The 27,890-nt window shown below is 28.0% G+C and overlaps 4 protein-coding genes across 4 annotated transcripts; 3 read left to right on the top strand and 1 right to left on the bottom strand.

Moving 5' to 3' along the window:
• Positions 1–3,113: 3,113 nt before the first annotated feature.
• Positions 3,114–6,351, bottom strand: LOC101493665 (uncharacterized). Its single transcript, XM_004506132.4, has 2 exons — positions 5,695–6,351; positions 3,114–3,326 (listed from the first exon to the last, which is right to left on the bottom strand). The coding sequence occupies exons 1-2, from the start codon at positions 6,245–6,247 to the stop codon at positions 3,277–3,279; spliced, it is 603 nt and encodes a 200-aa protein (XP_004506189.1). The 5' UTR covers positions 6,248–6,351; the 3' UTR covers positions 3,114–3,276.
• A 4,954-nt stretch (positions 6,352–11,305) lies between these two features.
• Positions 11,306–14,786, top strand: LOC101493979 (mitochondrial inner membrane protease ATP23-like). Its single transcript, XM_004506133.4, has 5 exons — positions 11,306–11,570; positions 11,676–11,797; positions 12,693–12,830; positions 12,929–13,012; positions 14,354–14,786. Exons 1-5 carry the CDS (start codon positions 11,489–11,491, stop codon positions 14,486–14,488), a joined length of 561 nt encoding a protein of 186 aa, XP_004506190.1. The 5' UTR covers positions 11,306–11,488; the 3' UTR covers positions 14,489–14,786.
• Positions 14,787–17,947: 3,161 nt separating this feature from the next.
• LOC101496887 (germin-like protein 9-3) lies at positions 17,948–18,799 on the top strand. The gene has a single exon (XM_004506139.3). The coding sequence runs from the start codon at positions 17,975–17,977 to the stop codon at positions 18,593–18,595; it is 621 nt and encodes a 206-aa protein (XP_004506196.1). The 5' UTR covers positions 17,948–17,974; the 3' UTR covers positions 18,596–18,799.
• A 4,325-nt stretch (positions 18,800–23,124) lies between these two features.
• On the top strand, positions 23,125–26,820 carry LOC101494300 (uncharacterized). Its single transcript, XM_004506134.4, has 9 exons — positions 23,125–23,316; positions 23,809–23,878; positions 23,993–24,080; positions 24,397–24,573; positions 24,649–24,825; positions 24,938–25,111; positions 25,198–25,349; positions 25,458–25,584; positions 26,436–26,820. The coding sequence occupies exons 2-9, from the start codon at positions 23,832–23,834 to the stop codon at positions 26,445–26,447; spliced, it is 954 nt and encodes a 317-aa protein (XP_004506191.1). The 5' UTR covers positions 23,125–23,316; positions 23,809–23,831; the 3' UTR covers positions 26,448–26,820.
• The last annotated feature ends 1,070 nt before the right edge of the window (positions 26,821–27,890 follow it).

The following is a 27,890-nucleotide window of genomic DNA, read 5'->3' as shown; positions in this document are numbered from 1 at the left end:
AATAATAATAATAATAATAATAATAATAATAATAATAATAATAATAATAATGTTATTTATAGAGTTGATCTCATCATTTGATATTTGGTAAGAAGAAAAAAATCTATATAATGATATATTATGATAGATGTCATTCAGTTGGTTATGCGGTGATAAAAATTTATTTAATTAATTATATAAAACTGATTATAATTACAAAGTGAATTGAACATAAATATTTATGTTTGGTATACATAAATGTAAGTTGAAAAAATAATTTTTTGTATAAAAATTATATCTGAAATTTAAAGCTACAAATATTAATTTTAACTTAGAATGAAATAAATTTAGAATCATTGCTAAAAGCAAAATCAATTCATTTCGAAAACTTCTGAATATGTCAAAATTAATTTTATATTATAGAATAAATTTTATCTATTTAAAAGTGAAATAAAACACACACTAAGTGAATGATTAGATATCCAAACCTCTAAACACATTGTCAATTGGAAGCCACTAGTTCCAGCTTCAAACAAATGCAAGACTTCATCATAGAAATTATAATTTCTAAACACACTTTAAGTGTATGTTTGATTTTACTGTGAGATTGATATAATCACATTGACTTATCATAATTTTGTTAATCTTACCGTAAATCTAAACATGCACTAAACTATCCTACACGGTGAGCGCTTGCGGCGGAGTCGTTTTAATATTTTTGAAAGTCCTATTCGAATATAAAAATTGGACCCTAAAATAAAAAAAACCATAACATTAAGATTCTAATATTTGATGGTAGATGGTGGTATCTGGTAGGCTGCAGCCACTGACACAAACTTAGGGAAACTTGTTATTGGACTATTTATTTCAGACATAAGATATAAATTTAAAATTTTAGAGTGTTCAACATACAAATTTAAATATATCAATGTAATTTTTCAAAAGTTATGGTATATTATAAAAAAAAATTGGGGCACTCCCTAATTAGAGGTTAGGTGCCAATGTTTTGGTTGTACGGATTAATCGACAACCTTACTCGCGACACATAATGTGAGAAAGACGTACGTTTTAAACTCTTACTAATTAGTCAATTTTATAAAAATTTGTTAATCTACACTCACTTATTATTTAATAGACATTGATGAATTAAAATTGTGGATTTAACAATAGAGTGACCAACATCACAAATAAGATAAAATATAAAAAACTAAAAATCAAGCCTTTAGAACATAGAATAATTGAGTGACAAAACTTAAAAGATAACTGCATTTAAAAAAATAGAGTTCTGACTTTAGCAAATAGTTCTAGCTTTTGGGCATTGAAAGACTATTCTTACTACATTTGGAAGACAAAGAAGTTAAAGATTTCACCTTCCAAACAAGAAGTGAGAGATTAGACCAATCCTCTTTATGTGTAATTTTAAATCGCCCATTGTTATTATGTCTTTGAATATGAGCTAAGTCTTTTTTGATTAAGATTTAAGATGAACTTCCTTGAATTTATTTGACTATGATTTCTTAATTATATATTTATCCAATTTAAGTTTTACATATTTATTCAATGATTCTTGTGTTTTCTACTCTCCTTTATTTAGCTAGTTACGAATCGAAATAAAAAAACTTCACTATTAAAATATATATAGTAATAACCAACATTAAAATAATTGTTCATGAGACGTATTTGCTATAGGAACTTAGAAATTTATGATGTGTTCATAGTAACTTAGTGATTTTTAAAAGTTTGGAGAACAAATAATCACATAAAGAATTGAGAGATATTGTTATGAAAAAAAGGGGTTTCGAGTCAAGGAATTTGACTTAACCTGTTTTGATAATTATACATTTTCACGTAAAAACTCAGTTAAGAATGACAATTGATAGGGTTTGAATAGAGTACTGTAATAGATGTCACATACTAGCAGTTTAAAAAAAATACATGTATCGGAGACCATACATGCATGCGTATCAATCACAATATTCATAGGAGTACTCTTTGCTACCTAATTATTCATACATGTTACCTGCGATTGAACTAAAATAAATTATTAAATCACAAAATACCAAATCAGTTTAATACAATTAAAAAAATATTCAAAATTCTTTAATATTAAATCATAAGATATCATGAAAATATTTATTTGATTTAGTGATATTTATAAAAATAAAACCAAAGAGAAAATTAACCACTAGTCTATACACAAATTTATTGGAATAAAAACAAAATAAAGTTTAGACAAAAGTTAGCATATTTTATGAAATTAATTATTAACTTTATATATGTCTTAGTTATGGATTATTTTTATTTCTCCTGAAAAAATTATGAAGAATTTAATTAACTTTAATTGTGATTTTATTTATATATTTAAATTTATAGCTTAAATACTATTAGTCATGATAAAATTTATATATTAAATATAAATATGCAAATATAGTGAGGAGTAGATAGTAATAGAAATATGTGAATATAGTGAGGAGTAGACAGTAAGCTACATGTATGAGTATATATACCTGTTTATTTTTGTGGATAGTATTTACACTTATACTCATAATGGGTATTTTTATCCTACTAGTTGTGGATATTATTTTCGAGGCATTCTATTGGTATTGGTCCAAGTACAAGAATTTAGGTGTTATTCACAGTATTATTTCATCAAATCTTAATTTCTATATCGGTTACAAACCAAATCAAACAGTATTATTTTATTCATTTAACTGTTATTAACTCTCTTACAATTGAAATCAAACAAAATTCTTATAGATAGAACATTTCTTATCACTTTTTTAGTTGCACAATTTAGTACACCTACCAAATTGCCATCAATGCACCACCCTATTTGTTGAGCGAATAATACCACGTGGCACTACTAGTATATGGACACACAAACACTTCTCTATTCTTTCACTTCCACCTGGCATGATAAGCTATAACCGACAAATTAGCCCATTTTCCCTCATAGCCCATTTATGATCTAACTTCAATTCTAACCACGGATGAAGATTGTACGCAAAAAATACTCTCTAGCAACACTTAGTTGGCACGTTTTATTCCTAAAACATTTAAAATAGCAAAAATATATACAAATTCTGATAAAATTTGGTTCAAATTAAACAAGTAAAAAAGACTAACTTAATCAATTGTGGAAAACATAACAACCAAACGAAATTGAATTTAAACCATTCATGTCACATAATCTTATATTCTAAAATTAAATCATCCAATTAAATAACCAAAGCTAGACAAACATATCTGCAAACATAATAATATAGAAAACTATTTAATACTAAAGCGACATGTTGATTACTCCTCAACTTCTGCTTCGATTTCATCTTCACCTGTCGACTCATCATCTACTCGCACAAACGATGTGCAAACACCCAAAGAGCAAACGAATAAAAGTAAGTTGTCAATAAAGATAAAATGAACGAAGTATAATAATTCAAATGCACAATTAATATTTCATAACAATAACATATTGATCACTCATCATAATTAATCGATTATCCTTATCATCTAATTGATTATTTCTTCATCTAATCCATTACTCTACTATTCTAATCGATTTATCACACATTTATTTATTTATTTATTTACCCATCTAAAAAACAATAAATATGAATTGAACATGATTCTCAACAATTACCGCCAAATCATTAGCAATATTGATCATATAATGTATCAATTATCAACACTAAATCATCATCTATAACAATTATCTAAGAGCATCATCAACAACTTAAGTAAAACAATAATAAGAGATGGTCTTTTACCATCAATCAGTACATATCTTATTGTTGTCCCCACAAACAATACTAATTAACAAATTGTGGTGTGTGAGACCTATTGATCATGGAATATTCCTATTCAAATTAATAATCAATGAGTAGTAAAATGTTTTTTTTTAAAGTATATTTTGAGATCCACATTCCTCAAAAAAAAAAAAAAAAAGAATATTGATTTTCTCACAGCTAACTTGATGTCGCGAAAGTAAACAAAATTGATGAAGCACACTAAGAGCATACCTTGCACTTTTGTAGTTAGGAAAAACAATAGAAGATCATATGCAAACATTAAGTTAGAAGTCAAATAATCATGCCTCCATGCCTCAACGCTTTCCAATTACCATATTGCACCCCTTGAGAAATAAGATGGGACAACTTGTCCATACACAAGATAAAAAGGTATCATGAAGAGATAAGATCTCCATGTTGAATTCCTTGTCGAGGACAAAATTTTATTTAACATTAGTACAAAAATTGGTCACAAACAACATAATCACCTTAATCAACTCCTCTAGCAATTCCACTTCATAAAGGCTATGGTTGATGAAAACGACTTAGGCTATCATAGGTTTTGTTAAGGTCAACCTCAATGACATTCCTCATCTAGGACAAAAGAACTCAACTCTCTCAACATTTCATTTAGCATTAGTACGAAAACTGGTCACAAACAATATAATCACCCTAATCAATTCCTCTGGCAATTCCACTTCACGAAGGTTATGGTTGTTGTAGAACGACTTGAGAGCCTACCATAGGCTTTATTAAGGTCAACCTCAATGTCATTTCTCATCAAGAACAAAAGAACTCAACTCTCTCAACATTTAATTTAAAATTAGTACAACACGGGTTATAGACAACATAATCAATCTAATCTACTGCTCTAACAATTCCAACCTCAATGACAAAATAGCTCATTTTCCTAGTTATCTTATTCGTGATATGAACCATCTCATAGAAACTAATATGTATGTTGTTTTTTATTTGATTAGCCATAATCGTTGTCACTATTTTGTAACGAGTGTAACACATAAAAAAAATGGAGTGGAACTCAATAACAATTTCATAATTACTCACCTTTGGAATCAAACAAATTATATAAGTAAAATTGGTTGTTGCTAACATAGTAGGCTCCACCCCCCTCCCCCCAATTTATAACAAAATCACAAGTACTATTGTCCACAACATCCCACGATTAATGATAAACTTCTTTTGTTTTTTCCAATTCATAGGACCATATCATTAACAAACTCATTCTATTTCACTATAAGAATTCAGCCTAACCATTACCACCCTTTATCTCATCGCCCAAAATGTATAGTTTGCCTAAATTGCACAAGCAAGTCCCAAAAAAAAAAAAAAAAGAAGCGCTTGTTTTTGTCCACTTTCCATTTTCTATATTCACCGGCTGAAAATGTGTGTATCACAAGTATATACTGCACAATTAGCATAAATATATAGTATACTCCTATAGAAGCTTAAATTTTTTGTACAACAAACAAAAATGCTTAAATTGAAATACCTTACGGGTAATAATAACCTTTTTTTGTAAGGAGGTAACAAAAAAAACAACAACAATGAATCACAATTCCTATATGAATGCTATTATTATTCAAAGTTGAGAAACACACAACATTAAAAACAGGACAATTCTAAACTCTCAAGTAATAATAATTTTATTTTTACTCAAGTAACAACAATAATAACATAATAACTGTCGCGAGAAGTTAGTTTGATGTTAAAAGTTTGAGATCATCCAAATCTTATATAAAACCGTCATAAAATGATTATTATTGTCGTATTAATTAATAATAATTTATCTTTTGCATTTTTTAAATAAAAAATAACATAAAAACTGAAAAATAAACAATTAAAACGTGACGTCCAATCCAAATGAAGCACAATTTTCCAATGCTTAATTAAAATTGAGGCTATTCACCTGATGCAAAGAGTTGAAGTTGAGCAGTACTATCTTGATCAATAACATCAAGAAAAACAGGATCAACCGTAACATGACTATTCACGCGAACTTTGAACTTATGGTCCCACCACAATACTCTAGCTGTCCCAGCAATATCAACTGCCGCATCGAGTATCATCTCACGCTTTGCCACGTCAGCTACCACTCGACTTGCGTGTTTCGCTAGCTTCGTTGCCTTTAGCCGAGCTGGTAGTCTTAAAAGCTGACACGACCTAGCCGGCTGCGACCCGGCTTCTACTGGAGCCGACCCAAGTAGCGAGCCTTCGTAGAATATAGACATGGTAGTTGAAGTATAGTTAATTGGTGCTATGTTTGGGTTGGTGACGTGGACGGTTAATAGAACTTCGGCGTCTACGACAGGTATGTTTAGTTTGAAGGAAGTGAAGTTGATGGAGATAAGATGGAAGGTTGGGTCTTTTGGTTTTGCTGAGAGAATTGAGGTTGCTGCTACTGCTGAGGCTGCTCCCACTATTGCTGATGTCCAGTTCCATTTTACTTTTTCTTTGTTCATTGAGATGTGGAAATTGTGGTGTTGGATGTGAATGTATGTGATGGGGTTGATAATTATATAGGGCAGGTACTGGGGGAAAAGTATGGACGGAGAAAGATGATTTTAAGGATAATGCTTTTGATTTTTTGTTTGTTTGTAATAGAAACAGAAATAACACGTGCAGTTCAGGGTCAATGTTCAATTGAAACTCAAAACACTTTATAAACATAATTCTAACTATGAATTTTAAAAATTTGACGCTTAAAAATAAATTCTATAATTAATTTTTGTTAGATGTTTGTTGCATATAAGGTATTTGATAATATACACTTGTTACAATTGTTGAGTGAATCAATAAATGGATAGATGTTAATGAATGGATATATATTAGTGCTGATAAATGTTTGTTGCATATAAGGTGTTTGATAATATGCACAAATCAAGTGGTTCTATTTGTTTGATAATATATTTGTCGTGCTTTTTGATCATTGATCATCAAGTGTATTGACTCCATTTGTCTTTGATTTGTGAATGTAACTCTGATTTATGACTGTGATTCTGATTTATTTGTGGTTGTGACTCTTTTTTTATTTGTAGTTGTGACTCTTTTTTTATTTGTAATTTGTGACTTTAAGATATTTTTAAGTCATGTAGTTAAATTATTTGATATTTCACTTTATATTTATTACAACTTAATTTTTTACTATATAATATTTTTTGCATATTTAATTTTTATATATTATAATTTTATATCGATTATGCCAAATTTTTTAGTCATGTTCCGTCTCAGCATAGAGTCCCAAATTTTTAGGACACCAATTATTTTTTACTATATATATTTATATATTAAAATAAATAAAAATCATTCACATAACATATTCATTTTTAGGCTCATGTATCTATTAAATAATGGGTCTTGTTAACAAAAATTGAAATTTTATATTAAAAATAATAAAATTTGGACTTTCAAATACTTGAAAACACATTTTTCATAGATGGATACATGTTGTTGCTAATTGCTGCTGATAGATACTACTCCATTATGATTAGATTGATATTGCTGATGTCTAGTTCCATTTTACCTTTTTGTCCATTGAGATGAGATTGTGGTGGATATGAAGATTGTGGTTGATATTGCCAATTATATAGGATCACTACTTTACACTGATTACGAAAGGGAAAAAATAATGGACGGAGAAATATGATTTTAAGGATAATGCCTTTTGAGTTGTTTTTTTTGTAATAAAACTAGAGATAGCACGTGCAATTCATGGTCAAATGTTTAATACAAATTCAAAATTTAGAGGTGTTCTGTTAAAATTTGCTTTGTTGAGATAAAAATTTATCTAATTCAATCGGTAAAAACGGATATTGTTATGTTATATATTAGATTTTGAATTTCAACTAAAAATCTCACAATTATATAATAGTTTATTTATCATTTTATTTAATGATCAACATTTTTTATTTAGACTTGTGAAATCACAGACAACGGTCAAGAAAAAGAAGAATTGAATTTGCTGCGCTACGTTTTATCAAGTCAGGCTTTCCCTAATTCTAAGGTGTTATTGTTATCTCTAGAGGAGTGCACCAATTTGTTGTCTCTTTAATTCTCTAAGACCAAATCAATATGACAACAACAACAATACATCAATGTAAATAGTAAAAGCTATTATCCTTCGTAGATGTCAAGATATTTTCGATGTGATAAATATATAATAAAATATATTATATAAATAATATTAATTAAAAAATACAATTACAAAAGTGAAATGTTTTCTTCAATATCCCGTTTTTGTTTTAAATTATAAAATACTCTACCTTAAAAATAATAAAAAAAACGATAGATTGTTGCAATAGCAAGAAAACTCTTGTACGGTGCACCACACTTGGTTGCCCTTAAATTAAACAGTTCTATTAAATCTCTATGTGGACCTTCTACATAGGATTCCCACTTTTGCCTCTCTAATATTTCTCTACTCCATTCATGCTTTAATGTCGCCGCTAACAATAAACACTAGTGTCGGACCACCATTTGCACTGAAGAGTTTGAAATTAAAAAAGAAAATTACAAGGGCGGAGAGATGAAATTTGAGAGGGAGTGGATTTCATCGGAGGTGGATTGTAGCAGCAGGATCTGAAGGAGGTCGACGGTATCAATGGAATATGTGATTAAAATTAAATATTCAGTATTCTTACCCAACAAAAAAATATTTGCTAAATTACATTTGTGGTCCTTTAATTTAATTTCAGGTAATGTTTTAGTTCTTTATTTTTTTTTTTCCGACTTAGTCTTTTATTCCTAAAAATATCAAATAAAATATGAAAATATGAGTTTATTTGAAGATTTGCGTTACGAATTTGATGAAATTTGTATTATATTGAAGAATATAATTAATTTTATGAGTTTTGATTGAATTTTTTTTTGAATTTTTGTATAAAAAATGATATCATTGTTGAAATTTTAAAACATAAAATATCAAATTGTCACTTAAAATTAAAATAAAAGACCAAGTCGGAAAAAAAAAATATAAAGAACTAAAACGTTACCTGAAATTAAGTTAAAACACCGCAAATATAATTTAGCCAAAAATATTCAATTTTGTTGGTAAGATTGGTTTAAGATACATCTCGGGTAAGTTTAAAATGTTTATGTATCGTGCAAGACCCATTTACTCTTGCACGGTAGAATTCGATGATTCAAAAAAACAAAATTTAATAAATAAATATTAATCATTAATTAATAATAATAATAATATAAAATAACTAATATCATTAGAAAAAATACAAGAAATTATAAATAATAACTACAGTTAGTCTATAACATTGATATAATATTTGGATTGTGATTGAGTTATTAATTCAATTTAAATAATATTAAATTGGACCAGATTGATTTTTTTAAAGAGGAATCCAAACTAAATCGAATAGAAAATAATTTACTTTTTGTACTAAATAATTTTTTTCTCTTAACCGATCTAAATTGTAGTGCAAATACTCCTACATAGTCCACATATATTGCATCCAAAGGTTTCAAACTATAAGAAATCCATGTAACTGAGTTGTTCACCACAAAACAAATCATTGGAGATCTATACACTATCATTTTTATTTTAATGAGAGCAATCAAATCTTTTAAATTTTTACATCACTCATTTCCTATTTACATTTTTCAACTACCTCGTTTAAGCTTCAATGTTATTTTTCCTCATAGTTATTTTATATTTTTATTTATAATCTATTAATTGTCAAAATAAATTATCCTTGCATGACAGACATCTCGTGTTCGTCTGTTCACTTAATCACGTGTTTTTTCATTATATCATTTTTGTTTAATATTTTTATTTATTTTATTTTTAAATATAGTATATCATGTAATTAATTGACTCCATATGAATACAGTCCGATGATTTAAAACATTCTAATACATATATTTAAAAATGATCATCTAAATAATACTCGTATTAAAATTAAAATAAACGATAATGATAAAGTACACGAGTTTTTTATATATATATATATCCCTTTTTAAAAAAAAAATTCCTCAATTGCCCTACTTTAAAACTTATTTCCCTAAATGTCATACTTTTTGTTTTCGGTAGGAGGTCGTTCCCTCGAGAAACGACCAAACGACCACCTGAAGAACAAAATTTCTAAATGTAGTAGAAGGTCGCTTTCTGGGGAAGCGACCTCTAACTGAGAAGTTTTTTTTTGTTGTTATATTTTAATATTTGTTTATTAGTAAAATTATTTAAAAAATAAAAATACTAATCATAAATTAAAATAAAATACATTAATAAATTATAAATTAATTTTATATCTTAATTATTATTATTATTATAGTAAATAACTGTTATAAATTATTTAAAACTTATAATAATTATTTTGAAACAAATATTATTATTATTCGGTTAGAGTTATTAATTTAATTATTTAAAAAATAAAAATATTAATAATAAATTAAAATAAAATAAAATACATTAATAATAATTTTAATAATATTATAAAATATAATAATAATAATAATAATAATAATAATAATAATAATAATAATAATAATAATAAATAATTCTAATTATAATGTGTCAAAACAAATACGAGAAAATTGTTATAATAGCATGGAGTTGACACGTTATTCTAACAACTCCCAGTTATCAAATTATTAGGGACACATCATTTGTTTTGACCCGTTATTATAGCAACTCCCTTTTATCATCAAAATATTAGGGACACGTCATTTGTTCTGACACATTATTATAACGACTCCCTCTTATTAAAACAACTTTCTTCTATTTGTTTTGACAAATTATTATTAATTTTTTTTTATTATTAAATTTATAATAATATTAAAATTATTATTATTATTAATGTATTTTATTTTATTAATAGTATTTTGAATTTTTAAATATTTTAATTTATAATTTATTAAATAATTTATAATAATTATTTATTACAATAATAATAATAATAATTAAAATATAAAATTTATTTATAATTTATTAACATATTTTATTTTAATTTATTATTAGTATTTTTATTTTTTTAAATTAAATTAATAATTCTATTAATAAACAAATATTAAAATATAAAAATAAAAAATATAAAAACTCCTCAGTTAGAGGTCGCTTCCCCAGGAAACGATCTTCTAATGAGTTTAGAAATTTTATTCTTCAGGTAGTCGCTTCCCCAGGGAACGACCTCCTACTGAAGAAAAAAAGTAGGGCGTTTAGAGAAATAAATTTCAAAGTAGGACAATTGAAAAAAACATTTAAAAAAGAGGGATATATATATATATAAAAAACTCAAAGTACACAATATATGTTACTCCCAACTCTACCTAAACAATATATGTGGTTACCTCATTATATTCATAATATTATGCATATGTTACTCCCAACTCTACCTAATCTTTATAATTTGTTTTTTATTTTTACTAATTTTAATTAATTTTATAACATTCTTAATTAATAACTGATTTTATTTATTATTTTTTTTGTTTTTTATTCAATATAAAAAAAAAAGAAGAAAAAAATAAGTGAGTAAAAGTTCGCATCATGCGTTAAATTTGTTTGCTTCACAGGGTCCGAATTTGGAGGACATAACTTAGTGAAAATCTAAAAAGTAGGACACTCCGAATCGTTTCATAAAAAATAAAATGAAACCAGCAATTATTGTTGTTGCTCACTACATCCTTGAAAATACCTCTCTTATCTGCTGAACTCAACCCTGCAAGTGGAATCCTAAATCAGGTTCCGACGCCGGATGACAGAGAATGACGGCTCATCCGCCAATGGCGAAAAAGCTCTCAAGGAATGTGAACGCATGATTCAGAAGAGCCTCAAGTGTATTTCACTTCTTCCCTTATCACTTATCCCTACCTCTATTTAATTAACCGCTTTCTCTCTAATTTTATTTTGTTATTTATCTATTTATTTATTTATTATATCAGCTCCAATGGTGAAGTTCTTGAGGGAACACTTGAAGAAAGCTGGGTGTCCTGTTGAAGACAATTTCATCAAAGCTGTTAATTGTGATCAGTTACATTCTGGCGGTTACCTTCCCGGTCAAGGGGTGGGTATAGACCTTTTCATTTCTTTATTATCAATATCAAGGACTCATATTTGTTCACAATTTCAAAACTATATGTTGCTGCAACTATCTTTGATTAAAATTACATTTTTTATATACAATTAGCACATAAATTTTTATTATCATTACAAAAGCCGAGATAAGTAGATTGTCTAACTTTGAGATTTCATGACTTTAGTGTATTTAGAAGAGAAAATTATTATTAAAGTAAGATTGTCTGGATGAGAGAAAATGGTGCGCTAATCACTGAGAGAGAGATAGAGAGAAAGTCACCAACTGGTAGACAATCCTTCCCTAGAGAGAAGTGTGTATTGTTATTTGTTCCTTGAAGCGGTACTTTTTACCAAATAAGATTGTTTGGATGAGTGAGAATGGTCTTTTAAGAGAGAGACAGAGAGAAAGTCACTAAATATAGACAATCCCTCCGCAAAGTGAAATGTGATTTGCTGCAGCAACAATTCCATACATTTGCGCAGTCACAAAGTCGGTGGGCGTTGGATTGAGATCAGATGATTCAAATTTTGATGTAGATTTTGAGTTTTTAAGAAAAATTGGAATACCGAACTTGAAATTTAGACTGTCCGATTTAGATCCAACGACCACCCGCCACCGACGTACTAAGTGCGTGAATTGCTGACTGTAGCAAATCCAAATCCTTCTTTGGGGGGGTACTTATTACCGGTGACAAGTTTGAGTTGAGCTGAAGCAATCCTTGTTGGCTTGAAAAGCTGATTTAACTCACATTTCATGAAGAAAACAATATCATTGTTGTCTTCTCCTTTAGTAGTTGAGTAATGTTTTTATTCAATGCTTCCTACGATTATACTATAAGGTTTTCAGTTAGTTGATAGTATTATTTTACATTTTTTGGACTCAGATAGTTGTGTGTGGAAATCGGACACAAATTCAAGATGAGGTTAACCAGGCGATAATTCATGAACTAATTCATGCATTTGATGACTGTCGGGCTGCAAACTTGGATTGGACTGATTGTGCTCACCATGCTTGTAGTGAGGTTCTTTTTTAACAATGCCCTTTTACTCTTATGACTTTGATGTAGTTTTATGTATTAGTTTCATGTAATCAATTTTTCTCGATGATTATGTGAAACAGATAAGAGCTGGTCATCTAAGCGGTGATTGTCATTACAAACGGGAACTTCTACGAGGATTTCTGAAAATACGAGGGCACGAACAAGTATGCCATTTCTTTCCTTCCTCCATTTTTACAAAACATTTTTTTTTGGTTGAATATTTTTGTAGATAATGTGAAGCAGCTTTACAGAAAGTACTAGAGTTGAGTAAGTTTGAAACAAAGGCTTTAGTATTTGAATGCTTCAAAGTATTTTATTTGAGATATGCCATGATAATTTGAACATTAAGCACTGGCCAACTTTTTTTCTCCTATGTCATTGATAAAAGAAGAAATTCATGAAGATGAGTAGAAGATAATAACAGGGTTAGAGGGATAAGGGTTCCCCTTAACATGGAAGAAAACACAGAAAAACAAAGCTACAAGAAAACTAGAAGCTTAGAAGCTTATGCTGAGTTTGCAGTCTGTTTAAGAATGATAAATTGAACCTAGAAGCTTATGCTGATGCATGCTATGCAGATTCTTTAGGCTTTGTTTGGAAGTTACGAGGGAAAGGGAAGAGAGGACTTTGAGGCAAAGGAAGGAGACAATGGAAGTGGAAGAGATGATAGCTCCCCACGTTGCATGAACCTTTATTTTTCTATACAAAATTAAAACACTCATAAATGGGTGAACTAAAAAATGTATTAGATATAGGTTTTGGAAGGCTTTGGCAAACTCTCCAAATCATATTTCTCTTTTTTACAATATTCTCAAAACAAAAAATACCAATATTAGAATTCTTAATTTTTTTCTCCTAAACAAGCTGAGAAACTCCTCTCCCTCTCCCTTTTCTCCCCTATCCACAAAGTGCTTCCTCCCTTCCCCTCCAAACTCCCAAACAAAAACTTGGTGGAAAGAAGATCCACTTCCAGATATTGCATCTTTCTAGGAAGTAATCTGGTTACTTGGAAGAGCAAAAACATAAAATGGTGGCAAAACCTTCTGCAGACTCAGAATTCAGATCCACTGCTCAAAAGGCATATGTGAGTTGTTATGACTAAAAATCTTTATAGTGATTGGAAAGTCAAAATTAGATCTTTTATAAATGATTCTCATTGTGTTGCGATGTCCTATATTTTAGACATCACTGATGTTCGTGTTGTATATAGTGTCTGTACTTTATAACTTTAGACTACTTTAATCATGTTCCGTCTAGATTACTTTAGGATATTCAGACCAGTTTAGTTGGGGATAATGCTCATATCTAGACAGGGATAATGATTGTGTCCCCTTTTGGCCTTGTGTAATGGTTATATATTGCTGTACTCTATCATTCTCAATGAATTGGATTTCCCAAAAATTATTTCCAGATTTCTTTGTTTCACATTGAATATATATATTTAAAAATATTATGGCGTATAGACTAACTAGTTCAGTACTGAATTAATATAATTCACCTTGAAGGAATGCATCAAAAGAAGAGTTTTGACATCATTGTCTTCAAATCCGTATTGTGCTGGTTCAGCTGCCAAGGATTCTATGGAAGCTGTATGGGATGTTTGTTACAACGATACAGCACCTTTCGATAGAGCTCCTTAAGAATTGTATGGTTGTTTGTTAATGGCTTATGATATAGAAAGCCATTGTTTCCATTATTTGGCTTGAAATTTTTTAAGGTGACCATAAATGTAATTCAAATTGAATAAAACAATGACTTATTTATTTTTAGCTGAGATTTTTCTTCTTTTGCAAGTTGTAACTTCATACGGAAGCTTATTTTCTTCTCATTGTTTTATAGATTGTCATGTACCAATGTTAAATTAACACTTGTGTTGTACACTGAATCCAAAATTGCTTGGTTGTAACTGGAGTATGGTAGTCGACATTGGTTCCATTATTTGGCTAGCAGCCATTGTTGTTGTTGAAGTTATAGTTACTCTAATTACTATATGAAGTTCACATGTTTTTTCAAGTACCTATCAGTCTTTGTAAGTGTTAATCCTTCTTACATTTATGGCTAACCATTCAAGCAGTTTCCAATGATAATTTAATTTTGCTCTTAAACTGTACTTTTTGAATCTAGATGCATTATTGCTCACACAGTAAATATTATCAATCATTGATTTGAGATAAGACAGATCATATTATCATGTGGGTGACTTACCATCCTAAACATGCTGCAGAGGTTTACTAACCTATTCAAATAGCGTATCTTGATAGTATCTCCCACACTTAACAAACTTCACACGAAAATATCTACCTAAGTGCATTAAAAATTAACTCTATACAGACATGACCTACTGATAAACGCTTATTTTTTATTATGTGCTATTTTTAGTCAACCTACAAATTTTGATACAGATCTACTTTTATGCTCAAACTATAAATAGGGCAGCGCAAGTAAGCTATATTTCTACATGTTTACAAATTTTTATTTTATTTTTTTTCTTTCAAAATATATTGTCTGCAGTCCACCAGTCAAATACTCACATTTAGAGCTATAATTAAACCTTCAAACTCTAAAACTCCCTTTAATTTTTTTACTAAACCTCTAATATTAAACTTTCTATTAAAATAATTTTTTAAAGTTCCAACTTATTTATTATTTTATTATTTTTGTGGGTTTAAGAGAAGAGTTTATAGGTCTAATATTTTGTTAATTTTGAGATTTTTTTTTAAAATTTTTTGAAATTTATTTTTCTAAAAAATTTCAAAAATATTTTTTTCTTAAAAAGTTGTGAGAAATTTTTTTAAAAAGATTGATTTTTTTTTCTTGAATTAAAAAAATTTATAGAAAATAATTTGTAAATTATTTTTTATCAGAAAAAAATTGAAATTTTTTTATTGAAAAATTTATTTAAGAGAACAAAATAAAAATAAAAATTTATCAAATTTTTTTTATTTGAAAAAGTGAATCTTTATTGATTCATTGTATTGTACACCGTGTGAGACACTTTACATAAGTCCTCTTAGAGTCAACCATAGTTCCAAACATTTTCTGAATGAAGATGAAATAGCCATGTAGAGTAATTAAAGAAAGCATTCATTCCCATGGATGTATACCAAAACCAAATATATTTTTCAGGCACTACCTACAGAAGAAAATCTCATCATTTAAAAAATTATTTAAGCTCTTAATCTTGTTTACAGTTGTCTGATTTGGTTATCTTTTTCCCAATGAAGTAATCAAGCAAGTTGCTTGACCCAGCCGGATGAGATGTTTACAAAGCATATGTTTTATATTATTTAGGCTACCACGCAAAATTAAGAACATAGAAAATCAAAACCAGCACATTCATCTTTATCATTTCGACTGACCATCAAAATTATGAACAAAAGCTAAAACCAACGTAGAATATGCTGATAGCATATAAAGAAAGAGAAAAAAAAAGGATATATATTTGTTTTTTCAACAAATAATCGATATCTCAATTCGTTGTATTACCTGATTTTATAATAGATGATTCTATTGGACATAGGGGTGAAAATAGGTTATACCGATTGACATGAGTCTACGGTATAATTTACGTTTTTTAAAAAATCTATTTAATTAAAAAGACTAGACTACATGCCACAAATAAGTTTTTTAGGTCTATTACACAGATCCATTTAAATAAGTACAAATAGTTTTTTTTTTACTATTATAATCGTTATATTAAATTTTGATCTTTTTGTAAATTTTGACATATTCAAATGTATTATTATAAAATAGAATTGAAGAACGATGCGTATAAAATCATATTCTTCAAAATGTCATATTAAATATCAAAATCTAGAACTTAATTTCATTAACATATTAACTCCTTAATTTATTTAAAGATATGTTTGATTGCTTATTCAAAAATATTAAAATAAAATAGGCTTTTAAATAAGTTGTTAGGCTTATGAGACTTCTATCAACGTCAGACTTAAGCCTAAAAAATAAGGTTATGACATATTACAGACCAGACTTAGACCTTGAATTTTTAACAAATCAAATGTAGACCTAACAAAATGTAACTCAACTTAGCTTATTTCCACCCATTAGTACATTTGTATCGGTACAATTCATCTTTCAATCATTAGTTAGATGAATTAATATTTTTCTGATCTTAGAAAAGATGATAAACAACAAATGACAAATGAGAAAATATTTTATATTCTAGCTAATTTAATTATTTAAACTAGTTTAAAAGGAACATAGGATAGTATAAATTCCTTTCTCACTTTGAGCATATGCCCCCTATGACAATCCTTGATATTGCAGTTAAATGACATGTAAAGTAATCGGTTTGTTTATCTATTTATTATTTATTTATAATAATCAGTCTGTTTTTAAAACAAAATAATACTCTTTTAAGTTATAAATTGGATGATATATTTTATATTGAAGTTATATATTGGATGACATATGCTGCGGCGAAAATAGCATAATTTTATGAGGGAGTCAAATATAAAAAATTTTTTTTTTTTTTTTTTAAACTAAGATATTAAATTTAACTATAAGTAATAGCTATTATTTGATGAGGGAGTCAAATATAAACAAAAAATGAAATATATTTTTGCAATTAAGATATTAAATATAACTATAATTAACTAAACAGTAGTTTTTCCTTTTATAAAATATAAATTGTCCTTAAACTTTATCTCAACTTGGCAAATGCACATATTATTAGATTGAACATTACGTTGCGAAATTTATCATCTATTTTAAAATTAAAAAAAATATAAATTAAAGATTCAAAGAAAATAACAATCAATAGTTATTTAAAAAAACTAAATCCAACTACTCTTTAAAGAGTCAACAAATTCATTCAAAAACTAAAAATACAAAATGTTTCCATGGTTAATTTGTCTTTAATTTCATTGGTAAATGGCAGAATGAAACAGCTGCAAACTACAAATGAAGAATGTCCATTGGGTTTGTCGTCCATCCTATAGGCCTGCATGAGATAGATCATATAATACAATCACAAAACCCCATTTTTCCCTTCTCATAATTTCCAACCATAGAACCAAACCCTTACCTATACTATATATACACATACATAACATTCATTAGAATCACAACCACATCTTCAAACTTCTTCTAACATTATTAAAAACATGTCTTCCTTTACTTTGAAAGTTGTTCTTTCACTCATCATTTCCACTTTTACCCTTATGAAACTAACAAGGGCCGGTGACCCAGACATACTAACCGACTTTATAAGCCCATTAACCGGCCCAATTGATGCAAACTTCTTCACATACACAGGCTTTCGCGCCCTTGTTGGGCCACAAAACACAAGCCCACCACCATTCAAAGTACTAAAAGCAACCATGATAGAATTTCCATCATTGAATGGACAAAGTGTCTCATATGCTTCACTTCAATTCCAACCAAAAAGCATTAATCCACCACACACACACCCACGTTCAGCTGAATTACTCTTAGTTATTCAAGGTGCACTTCAAGTTGGTTTTGTAGACACAACAAATAAACTCTTTACACAAAATCTTCAAACCGGTGATATTTTTGTATTTCCTAAAGGTCTTGTTCATTTTCAACATAATGTTGATGAAAAAATTCCTGCTCTTGCTTTATCAGCTTTTGGTAGTGCTAATGCTGGAACTATTTCACTTCCTAATACTTTGTTTAATACATCTATTGATGATAATGTCTTGGCTTTGGCTTTCAAGACTGATGTTTCCACCGTTCAAAATTTGAAGAAAGGTTTTGCTTAGGTCTCATGATGGATACATTTGTGTTCTCCACAAAAAGGACAAAATAATTATTTGCATTTTTCTTATATATGTTAACTTTTTTTTTATTTTGTTTATTGTTTAATAAGTGCTTATCATAGATGGCCATTTGTTTGATTGTCTTTGTTATATTAATAATGATGTGAAATATAATCATCAATGGTGTTGGAAGCTTTTCTCATCTTACTTTTGTGTGCTCATGGCTTTATTATTATTCTTGAAATTCAACTGAGATTAAATATCTATTAGTCCGGGCAATATACTCCCTACAAGAAAATATGCTATTATTTATGACAAATCTAGTAGCTAATTCTTTACTAGTGTCTAATAAACAAAAATTACAAACTACAAGAAAATTGACATACAGCTTCAGAAGTTTATAGTGACGACTGACATGGTAAAAAGCGTGTAGCTAAATGTCATGGTCATGTCCAATAGTCAAAAGTCCGTCAATATAATTTATAGCTACGGAATAAAACCGTGAGTATAAATAACTTGTATACCTCGAAATAAGTTCCCATACGTATAAGTTTTTTGGGTTTTACCTACCATTTTCTTGTAATGGTAGAAATTAATTACATAAGTGGTAAATTAGATAAATCAGATAAAAGGTTGAATTAGTGATGGTTAATTATTAAATTAACTGTGGTTTTGTATTTGATTGAATAAAATAAATCTGTATTTTTAGATTTTTTAGGTAAAATTACACATTTAGTTCTTTATCAATTCTCCTTTATATTTCTTAAATTTATTTTATTTCAATATGATCATTTAAGTTACTTTTAGTATGCACGGTTAACTTTAAGTTATATTAAATTGCGCATTTTATCATTTAAGTTTGATAACTTTTTAAAATTTATGTAATGAAATGTTATAAAACATCGCAATGATTTGATTGTCTAAGCTACTTTATTAGTGAACGGAGTTAATGACATTGATAATGTGGATAAACCTTTATTACAATGTTTTTAAAACTGTAAATGTTTATCGAGAAAATCAAGAATTTTGTACCATTTATTAGGTTTGATGAATGTTTTCTAAAAAATTAGTATGAAATATATATTATTGCAATATTTGATGGAATTTAATGATTAGATGTTTTTAATTGAACTAATTGTTGTTGAAAAAAAGACAAATAACTAACGATACAAATATAGTATAACTTAAATGATTAAATTCAAATAATAAAAATTTAAAAAATCTAAGTAAAAATTGCGCTGAGTTTTTACTGGAATGGCAAGAGCCAATGGGGGTGTATACACGACCAGTTCTGATGTTTTTGGTGTCACGAGAGAACTAAAAAAAGGTATAAAACCATGGGATTTTTGTAAGAATTGATCATTAAAATTGTCAACTCTATGTAATTTTTTTAAAGACCATTAATAATCTATTTATAATAATCAATATTCTCTAAAAAATAATTTGCAATAAAACTCAAAGTAAGACTATTTAATCTATCTTATAAGTAGATTACAAATAATTAAAATTTTAAAAATTTCAATTTAGAACCTTCCATCTCCACAAATGCAACAATAACAATTATGCTTAATATTATTGTATAAATTATGCATGCACAACGAAAAATAATTAAATATTATCAAATAAATTCAATATTAGACATCTTAATTTTCATTCAATAACTAAAATATATGTAATGATTTTTAATTTTTTAATAATTTTATGATTTCAAGTCATTATTAGAGAATAATTTAAGTTTTTCCATACCAAATATGTGTTAGTGTTACATTATTCAAATCTTTATATTAAATGAGTCAATTGTTTAATTTACATTATAAATAATTGGCTAAATTACATCTGTGGTCCTTTAACTTAATTTCAGGTAACGTTTTAGTCCTTTATCTTTTTTTTTTCTTCCCGATTTAGTCCTTTATTCCTAAAAATATCAAATAAAGTATGAAAATATGAGTTTATTTGAAGATTTACATTACGAATTTGATGAAATTTGTATTATATTGAAGAATATAATTAATTTTATGAGTTTTGATTGAATTTTTTTTTGAATTTTTGTATAAAAAAAGATATCATTGTTGAAATTTTAAAACATAAAATATCAAATTGTCACTTAAAATTAAAATAAATGACCAAGTCGGGAAAAAAAAAGATAAATAACTAAAACGTTACCTGAAATTAAGTTAAAGGACCACAAATGTAATTTAACCTAAATAATTAATACTAAAAAAAACCTTGGCCCAACTAAATTTTTGTAGTGTGTATAGTGCTATCATGCAAATTTTATTGCATAACTTTTTTCTACGAATTTGACATTTTTTTTAATAAAAATACATTCAATATTTATTTTTAATTTTTCAACAAAAACAATGATATTTACAAATTCAGATTTTCTATTTTTTTTTATTTTATAAAAAAAAGGTTCTCTATATTTTTTGTAATACTTAATAAAATATTTTACTAGTCATAAACCTATCAATAAACATGTATTCTTCTAGCAAACCTTTTGCGGAAATATTTCTCAACAAAATCAATGTCTTATAATTTATATAAAATAAATTAAAATAAGAATAAAAACTAATTACTATAATTGAAATACAATGACATCGAAGACAAAAAAAAAAAAAAAAAACTAATTGAATGACAGAAATATGTATTGTGAGACTTTTTTGAATTGATAACATAAAACAATGAGCATAAAAAGATTAAAAAGAAATAATATATGAAAATATATTTAAAATACAAAAATACTACAAAATTAAAATTTAATTCAAATACTTTTATATTCAATGCTTTCATATGACACATTTTTTTGTTTGTTATTTAGTTTGAATACTTTTATATATTTTTTTTAACTCTATACATTTTTAAAAAGTTTATGAATTTTTATAAATTATTTTTATAAACAACATTTTTATTAATTTTTTAAAATTCTTTGGCATATCATATAAAGTTATGAAATATAAAGTTATGAAAATTCTTTGGCATATCAAATTTTTTTGTGAATTCAGAATGTCATGGAATATAAAGTTTTATCAGCGATGAGAGAATATACTGCAAAGAAGATATTAGCCATTGAAATTATAGGATAGTATTATTCATACATGTAGCAATTTAAATTATGATATAATATGAAATGCACGTGATATGTGTTTGTTTGAATGTAAAAAAATTAAATAATAAATAAAATATAATTTCATTTGGCAGATAAATCAATCTTATATATTTTAATATAATAAATCTTGTATAACTATATTAAAGTATTTTTACAATTATTTTAATTTGACATGGATCGTGGATTTGATTCTCTTTCATTCTTCGAATATTAAATTAGACTCTTGATTTATTACAAAAATATGACTTATAAAATCATGTGTGTAATGTGAGAATAAATATTATTAATAAAAAGTGATCACATATTTGAAATCCATTATATATTATCTATCAAATAGTTGAATAATTATAAATAGAGTCATAACGTTTATTATTTTCAATTTTTTTTGATAAATTACATATTTTATCAATAAATACTTAAAATTCAAAAAATTATTATTAATTTTTTTTTCTCATTTTTTTTTTCATTTCTCTCTTCCTTTTTGTATATATGTATAAAAAATTGAATATATCCTTTAAATACACGTGTTAACTCACATATATACCTATCCATAATTATTGTAATATAAAAACTTGACATTTGCAAATACAATATATAAAACGCTCTTATATCACATAATAAAATAATTTTTTAACAATAGTATTACTTTTGACGGATAAATTATATATTTATTATTCGTGTTTATTTTCCAGCTTTCATGTTATTTTATAGAGGTTTAATGTAGTGGTAGTTATTTTTAGTTTGGTATATCAAATTACATTGCTTGTTGAAAATTATAAAAAAATTAGACACTATTTGTTGTATCAGGTTACAACGTAGAATGTGATAAAAGTTTATAAATTTAATAGATTAAATTTTTGTTAACTTTTGTAATAAATGTACTAATTGAAAAAAATTTAAAATAAAATGTTTATTTCGAATTCTAAAATCAAACCGATTGTTAAAGTTATTATTTATTTTAAATAAATTTATGTACTATAATTACGTAATTCATAAAAGAATAATACTGTTCTTTAATATATATATATATATATATATATATATTAAATAAAAAATATTAATTGCAGTTTTAATTTCCTATTTTAGCTGATTCGCAAAAGTAATCTCCCCATTTTGTTTCTCTCCAGTTTTGGTCCTTCAAACAGAATTTTGGTCCAAAACTTGATGAAATTTCATTTTTTTTGGATTTATTTAAGTCACATTGTGCCTCAAAATCTCATTTGCAACTACCTGGAATCTATGATTATAAATGGTGTAGTAGGACTTTAAAAAATGAAATTTGATTAAATTTTTGGCCAAAATTCTGTTTGGGCTCGGGAAAAATAAAATGGGGGACTACTTTAGCGATTCAGTTAAAATAGGGGACCAAAACTGCAATTAAACCTAAAAAATATTATTTTCTTTGTCTTCTCTCACACTCTCTTTCACTCTAACGGTGCAGCGCCGCCTTCGCCTTTACCCTTACCGCGCCACGCCCTTCGACTCTTCTTCCTCTCTCTCATTCTCTCGCTCATCACAAAACCCTTCTTTCTCCTCATTCACTCTCGAGAATTACTCTCTCTCCCTTTTCCCTTATTCGTCAGAAAACCGTTCCTTTCCCATCGTTCACTCCCAGTTGGTATGTTATCTATTATTCTTCTTTTTTTTTTTTATTGACATTTTTGTGAAATCAAATCTAGGGATAATATGAAATATAAAGCCTTAACAACAATTGAGGATATGCAAATAAACCCTCAGCACACTTCGTATGCAACTTGTTATGCACCAGACATTCAAGTTATAGGATAGTATAAAATAATATGCAACTTGTTATATATTTGTTTGAATGTAAAAAAATTTATCAATGTCTAATACGCTTAGATTCCTCGGGATTTTTTAAAACAATTTGAATTCATAGCACAATTTTGAGTAATTTTAAGATTACATTGCCAAATGAAACTGGACATAGAATTATAATTTAGATTACAAATTGAGAAGGTTGTATTATTATCTCCATATCACTTAATAATCAAGCTTGCTGTGATTAACATGATAGTGATAGTGTTTAGTTATTTTCCTTGGCCTCTGGTTTTGCAAACCTTTCAATTTTAACCCTCCTAAAAAATTGCAGGTTGTTGACAACTGTGACAAATCATGGAGAAGCCTGAAAACCATTTCAATAATGAAAATAACAGGGAAAGGTAAGCTTTTATATATATATATATATATATATCTCTGTTTTCGCATAGTTACTTTTCTGAATGTATAATTAGGTTAGTTCCTTCACCATTCAATTTTATTTATTGTGTTTGCAGAGAAACATCTCATCTTGCTGCATTGTTGAAAGAAATGAAAGAAGGACTTGATACTGTTAGGCATAAAATTCAAACTTTAACTGCCAAGGTTCGAATGTACTGTATTTTTTTTTTTTTGCCTCGAGCTTTAATTTGCACATTGATTTAACGCTTTATAGTTTTGAGTTTAACAAAAAATACATAATGTTATTACTTTAAATTATTATTAGTTTGGACTTGAAGTTTGATTACTGTCCTGTCTATTTTTCATTGATTGATACTTGCTTCTTTTTAGTTTTCAATGGTTACTATCAATATATTGTTTCTGTTATAACTTATTAGTGAATTTCATTGTTTGATAAGCTTATCTTGATAGCAATAAATAAGTTGATTTTTAATGTGTATTTGAATGTCTCTTATGTCAGGTGAAAATTCAAAATTCTACAGCCGATGGGTTCAGCTATCTTGAAGCTAAAAATTTGCTGCTTTTGAATTATTGTCAATCCCTTGTTTATTATTTGTTGCAAAAGGCTAAGGGATATTCGATAGAAGAACATCCTGTTGTTCGAAGTATTGTAGAGATAAGATTATTTTTAGAGAAGGTCCGTTTTATTTTGGGTCAACACTGTATGTTTACATAAGACAATCTGTATCTGAAATCCTGCTATCTGCTGCAGATTCGACCAATCGACAAAAAACAACAATACCAAATCCAAAAACTAATTAAAGTTAGTGAAAATACAACAAATAATACCATTGAGAAGGAGCCGGTTGCATCCAATAAGAGTGAGGATGTATCAAAGTATCGTCCAAATCCTGACATGCTTGTTAGCAAAGTAGAACCAACAGCTCATGTGAGTTTATTTAATAATAATATCAGGTGCAAATTTGTGGCGCTGCAATATGATACAAAATGCAAAAGATATCTGTCCTATGCCTCTCTAACTTAATTCATTTATGCTATAGGATGGTGATGGTGTTTATCATGGTCCTAGATTTGCCCCAACATCTATGGATCTAGATAAGCCTTCTAAGGGAGAAAGAAATGCCAGCCGAAGAGACAGGGAACTTCTGAAACAAGCTCAGAACAGTGATTATATCAAGACATTAGTGAATGATATGGAGGAAAGACCTGAAGAGGTGACATTTTTAGTTTATTTTGGGTGTGGATTCATAACAATATAACGAGTTTATGTAATAGTTAACGTTTGCTGCTTACTTCGCAGATAAAAGATTTTGAGGGAACCAGCAGAGAAGTGGACAATTATATTAGAAAAATGGAGAAGCTTGCTAAAGTGGAGGAGGATGAGTTCATGCGCATTCCTCGTACAAAACAAGAAAGGAAGAAAGAGAAGTACTTGAAGAAAGCGAAAAATGGGTATGGGGAAGGCCTTATATCTCTGCTGTCATGAAAGCATCATGTGTTTGATGACATGTTTCCTTATTTGTTTATATATTCACTTACATTTGTGTTTATTATTTTCAGGATGCAAGGTCTAACTGATAGTTTATTTGATGAAATCAAAGGATTACCCTTTGAAGATAATACTGGGGATCATGCAATGGGCTATAAAAATGGCAGCAGAAAAAATGGGAAGCTGAAGAAGCGAAAGGCATGTCATTTTGAATTTTACAATAGTACACTTTAATCACTACTCACTGTATATGAAAATTTGTTTCAGTTCAACTTTGCTGGATATGGTTTGTGCTCTGTTACATCTGCATCGCAAATAACAAAATTAATTATTTGAAGATCACCTTCTAGAGAATAGAGACTTATTTGCTGCTGTCCCATTGCCTTTGTGTGTAACAAATAATCCATTTAAATGAACATTGTTGTGTTAGTTTTATGCAGACCCAATGTTTTACAATATAAATTTATAGAATATATCATTTTATGTGATGACCTACCTCATGCTGTCTAACCTAAAAGACACTCATAACCTAAAGGACACATTAAAATCATAAGTTATCTGAGCTAGTTTTTTTTGGGATTCATATCTTCCAAATGCATGTTATTTCCTGTTAACTTTTGCCTCTGGGGTAAGCATGATGATTTGGTTATTGGTCTAGCAACAGTTGTCATGTCACACTCGACCAATTTCTGGTGATGAATAATTTCTACTATATGCACCAGTTATGCACTTATTATGTTGAATTGTGTACTATACAAAAAAATCAAAATTAGTTCAAGACTTTGAAATAGTTTGCTCATCAACTCAAACTTCTATTGAAAATTGAATTCCTTCCTTCAGTGGATTTACATTTCCTTTATTTTTGTCTGGCAATTTTTAACTCAAAAGTTAGGAAGCAAAAATGATTTTGCCTCAAGTTCTATGCCCTTTTCCTTTTAACTACTTTTGACGTCCATTGTTATTGTATGTAATATGTACTATGCAATTCAGTTGGTTGAGTTATACTTTTTCAGTTGAAGCAGGGACTAACAATTTTGGATTCCTTGCAGAGGAAACATTGAAGAAAATTTGTGTTTCGACCTACAGCATTGTACTGCTATTTCGAAATTACTGCATGCCGTTGGAGGAAGTAATACAAGGGAGTATTAGAGCCACAAAGTTAGATTTGGTTGGTTCTCTTCAAGTCCTAGACGTGAGGTGTGAAATTTTGTTGTTGTTATTATTATTATTATTATTATTATTATTATACGCTAGGGTGTACTTAGTTTATAGAGAATCTGGATTTTAGATTTTAGAAAAACTGAAATTGAAATGATTGTTTATTAGCTATTATCTTACTGCACCCAATTGTGTTAATTGTGACACATGGATTCTTTTTATTCAATTGCATATATTTAGGTTGTTTGAAGCATATTAAACGTCATATTGCTGAAAGTGAAGCTTCTATTTTGCATTTTCAATATTCTAGTTTGTTTTGTCTAGCAATGCTTCTATTTTGGTGATAATATGGTCTTCGTGATAAAAAAAAAAAAAGCATCATAACCGACATATCTAGTCACTATACGTGGTTCAAGTTACATCAACTTTGTAATTTGACTATTATTTTGTTTATTTAAGTATGGTTTTTCAATCTCTACAAAATTTATAAAATTTAATTTTGGTCTCTTAAATATTATACTTAATTTTTGTCACTACATTTAACAAAATTAATGTTTATTTAGTCCTCATTACTGTCAGAGACTAACATCATAGTTTTTGAGATTAAATATATTTTTGGTTTTTCTGTAAATTGAAAAATAATTGTTTGATTGAACCACAAGAACAAGATCTGATATTGATTTTACTATTTTACCCTTCTATTTAAAAACATTTTAGTGGTAATTTTGGTATTCCTTCCTTCAAATTTCACAATTTTCCTCAAACTTACTTTCCCTTGTTCCCCGTTCTTCCTCTTCTTCATCCAGCCGCCAATTACCCTGAAGTCTGCTAGCCAGTTTCCATCTAACTTTAAACACCACGGTCGTGCCACCTCCAAGTTCGAACACAACCAGCCTTCTCCGTCCTTTGTTTTTTCTTTGACAATCCTCTGTTTTTTCTTCCTTCCTTCTTTATGTATTTTGGTTTAGTTTTCTTTTTCTTTTGTTATTTTCTTCATTTTTTCTGTTTTTATTTTTATTGTTACTTTTTTCCTTCTTTTTTTTTTTATTTAGTTTTTTCTTTAGAGGTAATTATGATATCTCGCAACCCGGTATTCCAATTTTCAGGGTTGACTGCGACGCGCTGATATTTGAGATTAATATTTGAGATTAATTACCTAGGTATCTACCTCAATATACCATAGTTTGCAAAACATGTCAATATCAAATATTATTAGTCATAATAGTCGTTGACTAATTTGAAAGGGACATTTTGATTCATTTAAGTCTATGGATACAAATAGGAAAACCATGAGTTCTAAGCACTCAAATATGGTCTCTACACCATTGAGGACTTGGCCTTTCCAA

The sequence above is a fragment of the Cicer arietinum genome, chromosome 6, assembly GCF_000331145.2.
Source record: "Cicer arietinum cultivar CDC Frontier isolate Library 1 chromosome 6, Cicar.CDCFrontier_v2.0, whole genome shotgun sequence".
Taxonomy (NCBI): domain Eukaryota; kingdom Viridiplantae; phylum Streptophyta; class Magnoliopsida; order Fabales; family Fabaceae; genus Cicer; species Cicer arietinum.
This window is presented reverse-complemented; position numbering and strand designations above follow the sequence as displayed.

Coding starts and splice junctions, on each gene's coding strand:
- LOC101493665 (XM_004506132.4), bottom strand. CDS start 6,247: ATGAACAAAGAAAAAGTAAAATGGAACTGGACATCAGCAATAGTGGGA. Junction 3,327..5,694: donor ACTTCAACTCTTTGCATCAG/GTGAATAGCCTC, acceptor TTGTGCGAGTAG/ATGATGAGTCGACAGGTGAA.
- LOC101493979 (XM_004506133.4), top strand. CDS start 11,489: ATGACAGAGAATGACGGCTCATCCGCCAATGGCGAAAAAGCTCTCAAG. Junction 11,571..11,675: donor GATTCAGAAGAGCCTCAAGT/GTATTTCACTTC, acceptor TTATTATATCAG/CTCCAATGGTGAAGTTCTTG. Junction 11,798..12,692: donor GTTACCTTCCCGGTCAAGGG/GTGGGTATAGAC, acceptor TTTTGGACTCAG/ATAGTTGTGTGTGGAAATCG.
- LOC101496887 (XM_004506139.3), top strand. CDS start 17,975: ATGTCTTCCTTTACTTTGAAAGTTGTTCTTTCACTCATCATTTCCACT.
- LOC101494300 (XM_004506134.4), top strand. CDS start 23,832: ATGGAGAAGCCTGAAAACCATTTCAATAATGAAAATAACAGGGAAAG. Junction 24,081..24,396: donor TTCAAACTTTAACTGCCAAG/GTTCGAATGTAC, acceptor CTCTTATGTCAG/GTGAAAATTCAAAATTCTAC. Junction 24,826..24,937: donor AAGTAGAACCAACAGCTCAT/GTGAGTTTATTT, acceptor TTTATGCTATAG/GATGGTGATGGTGTTTATCA.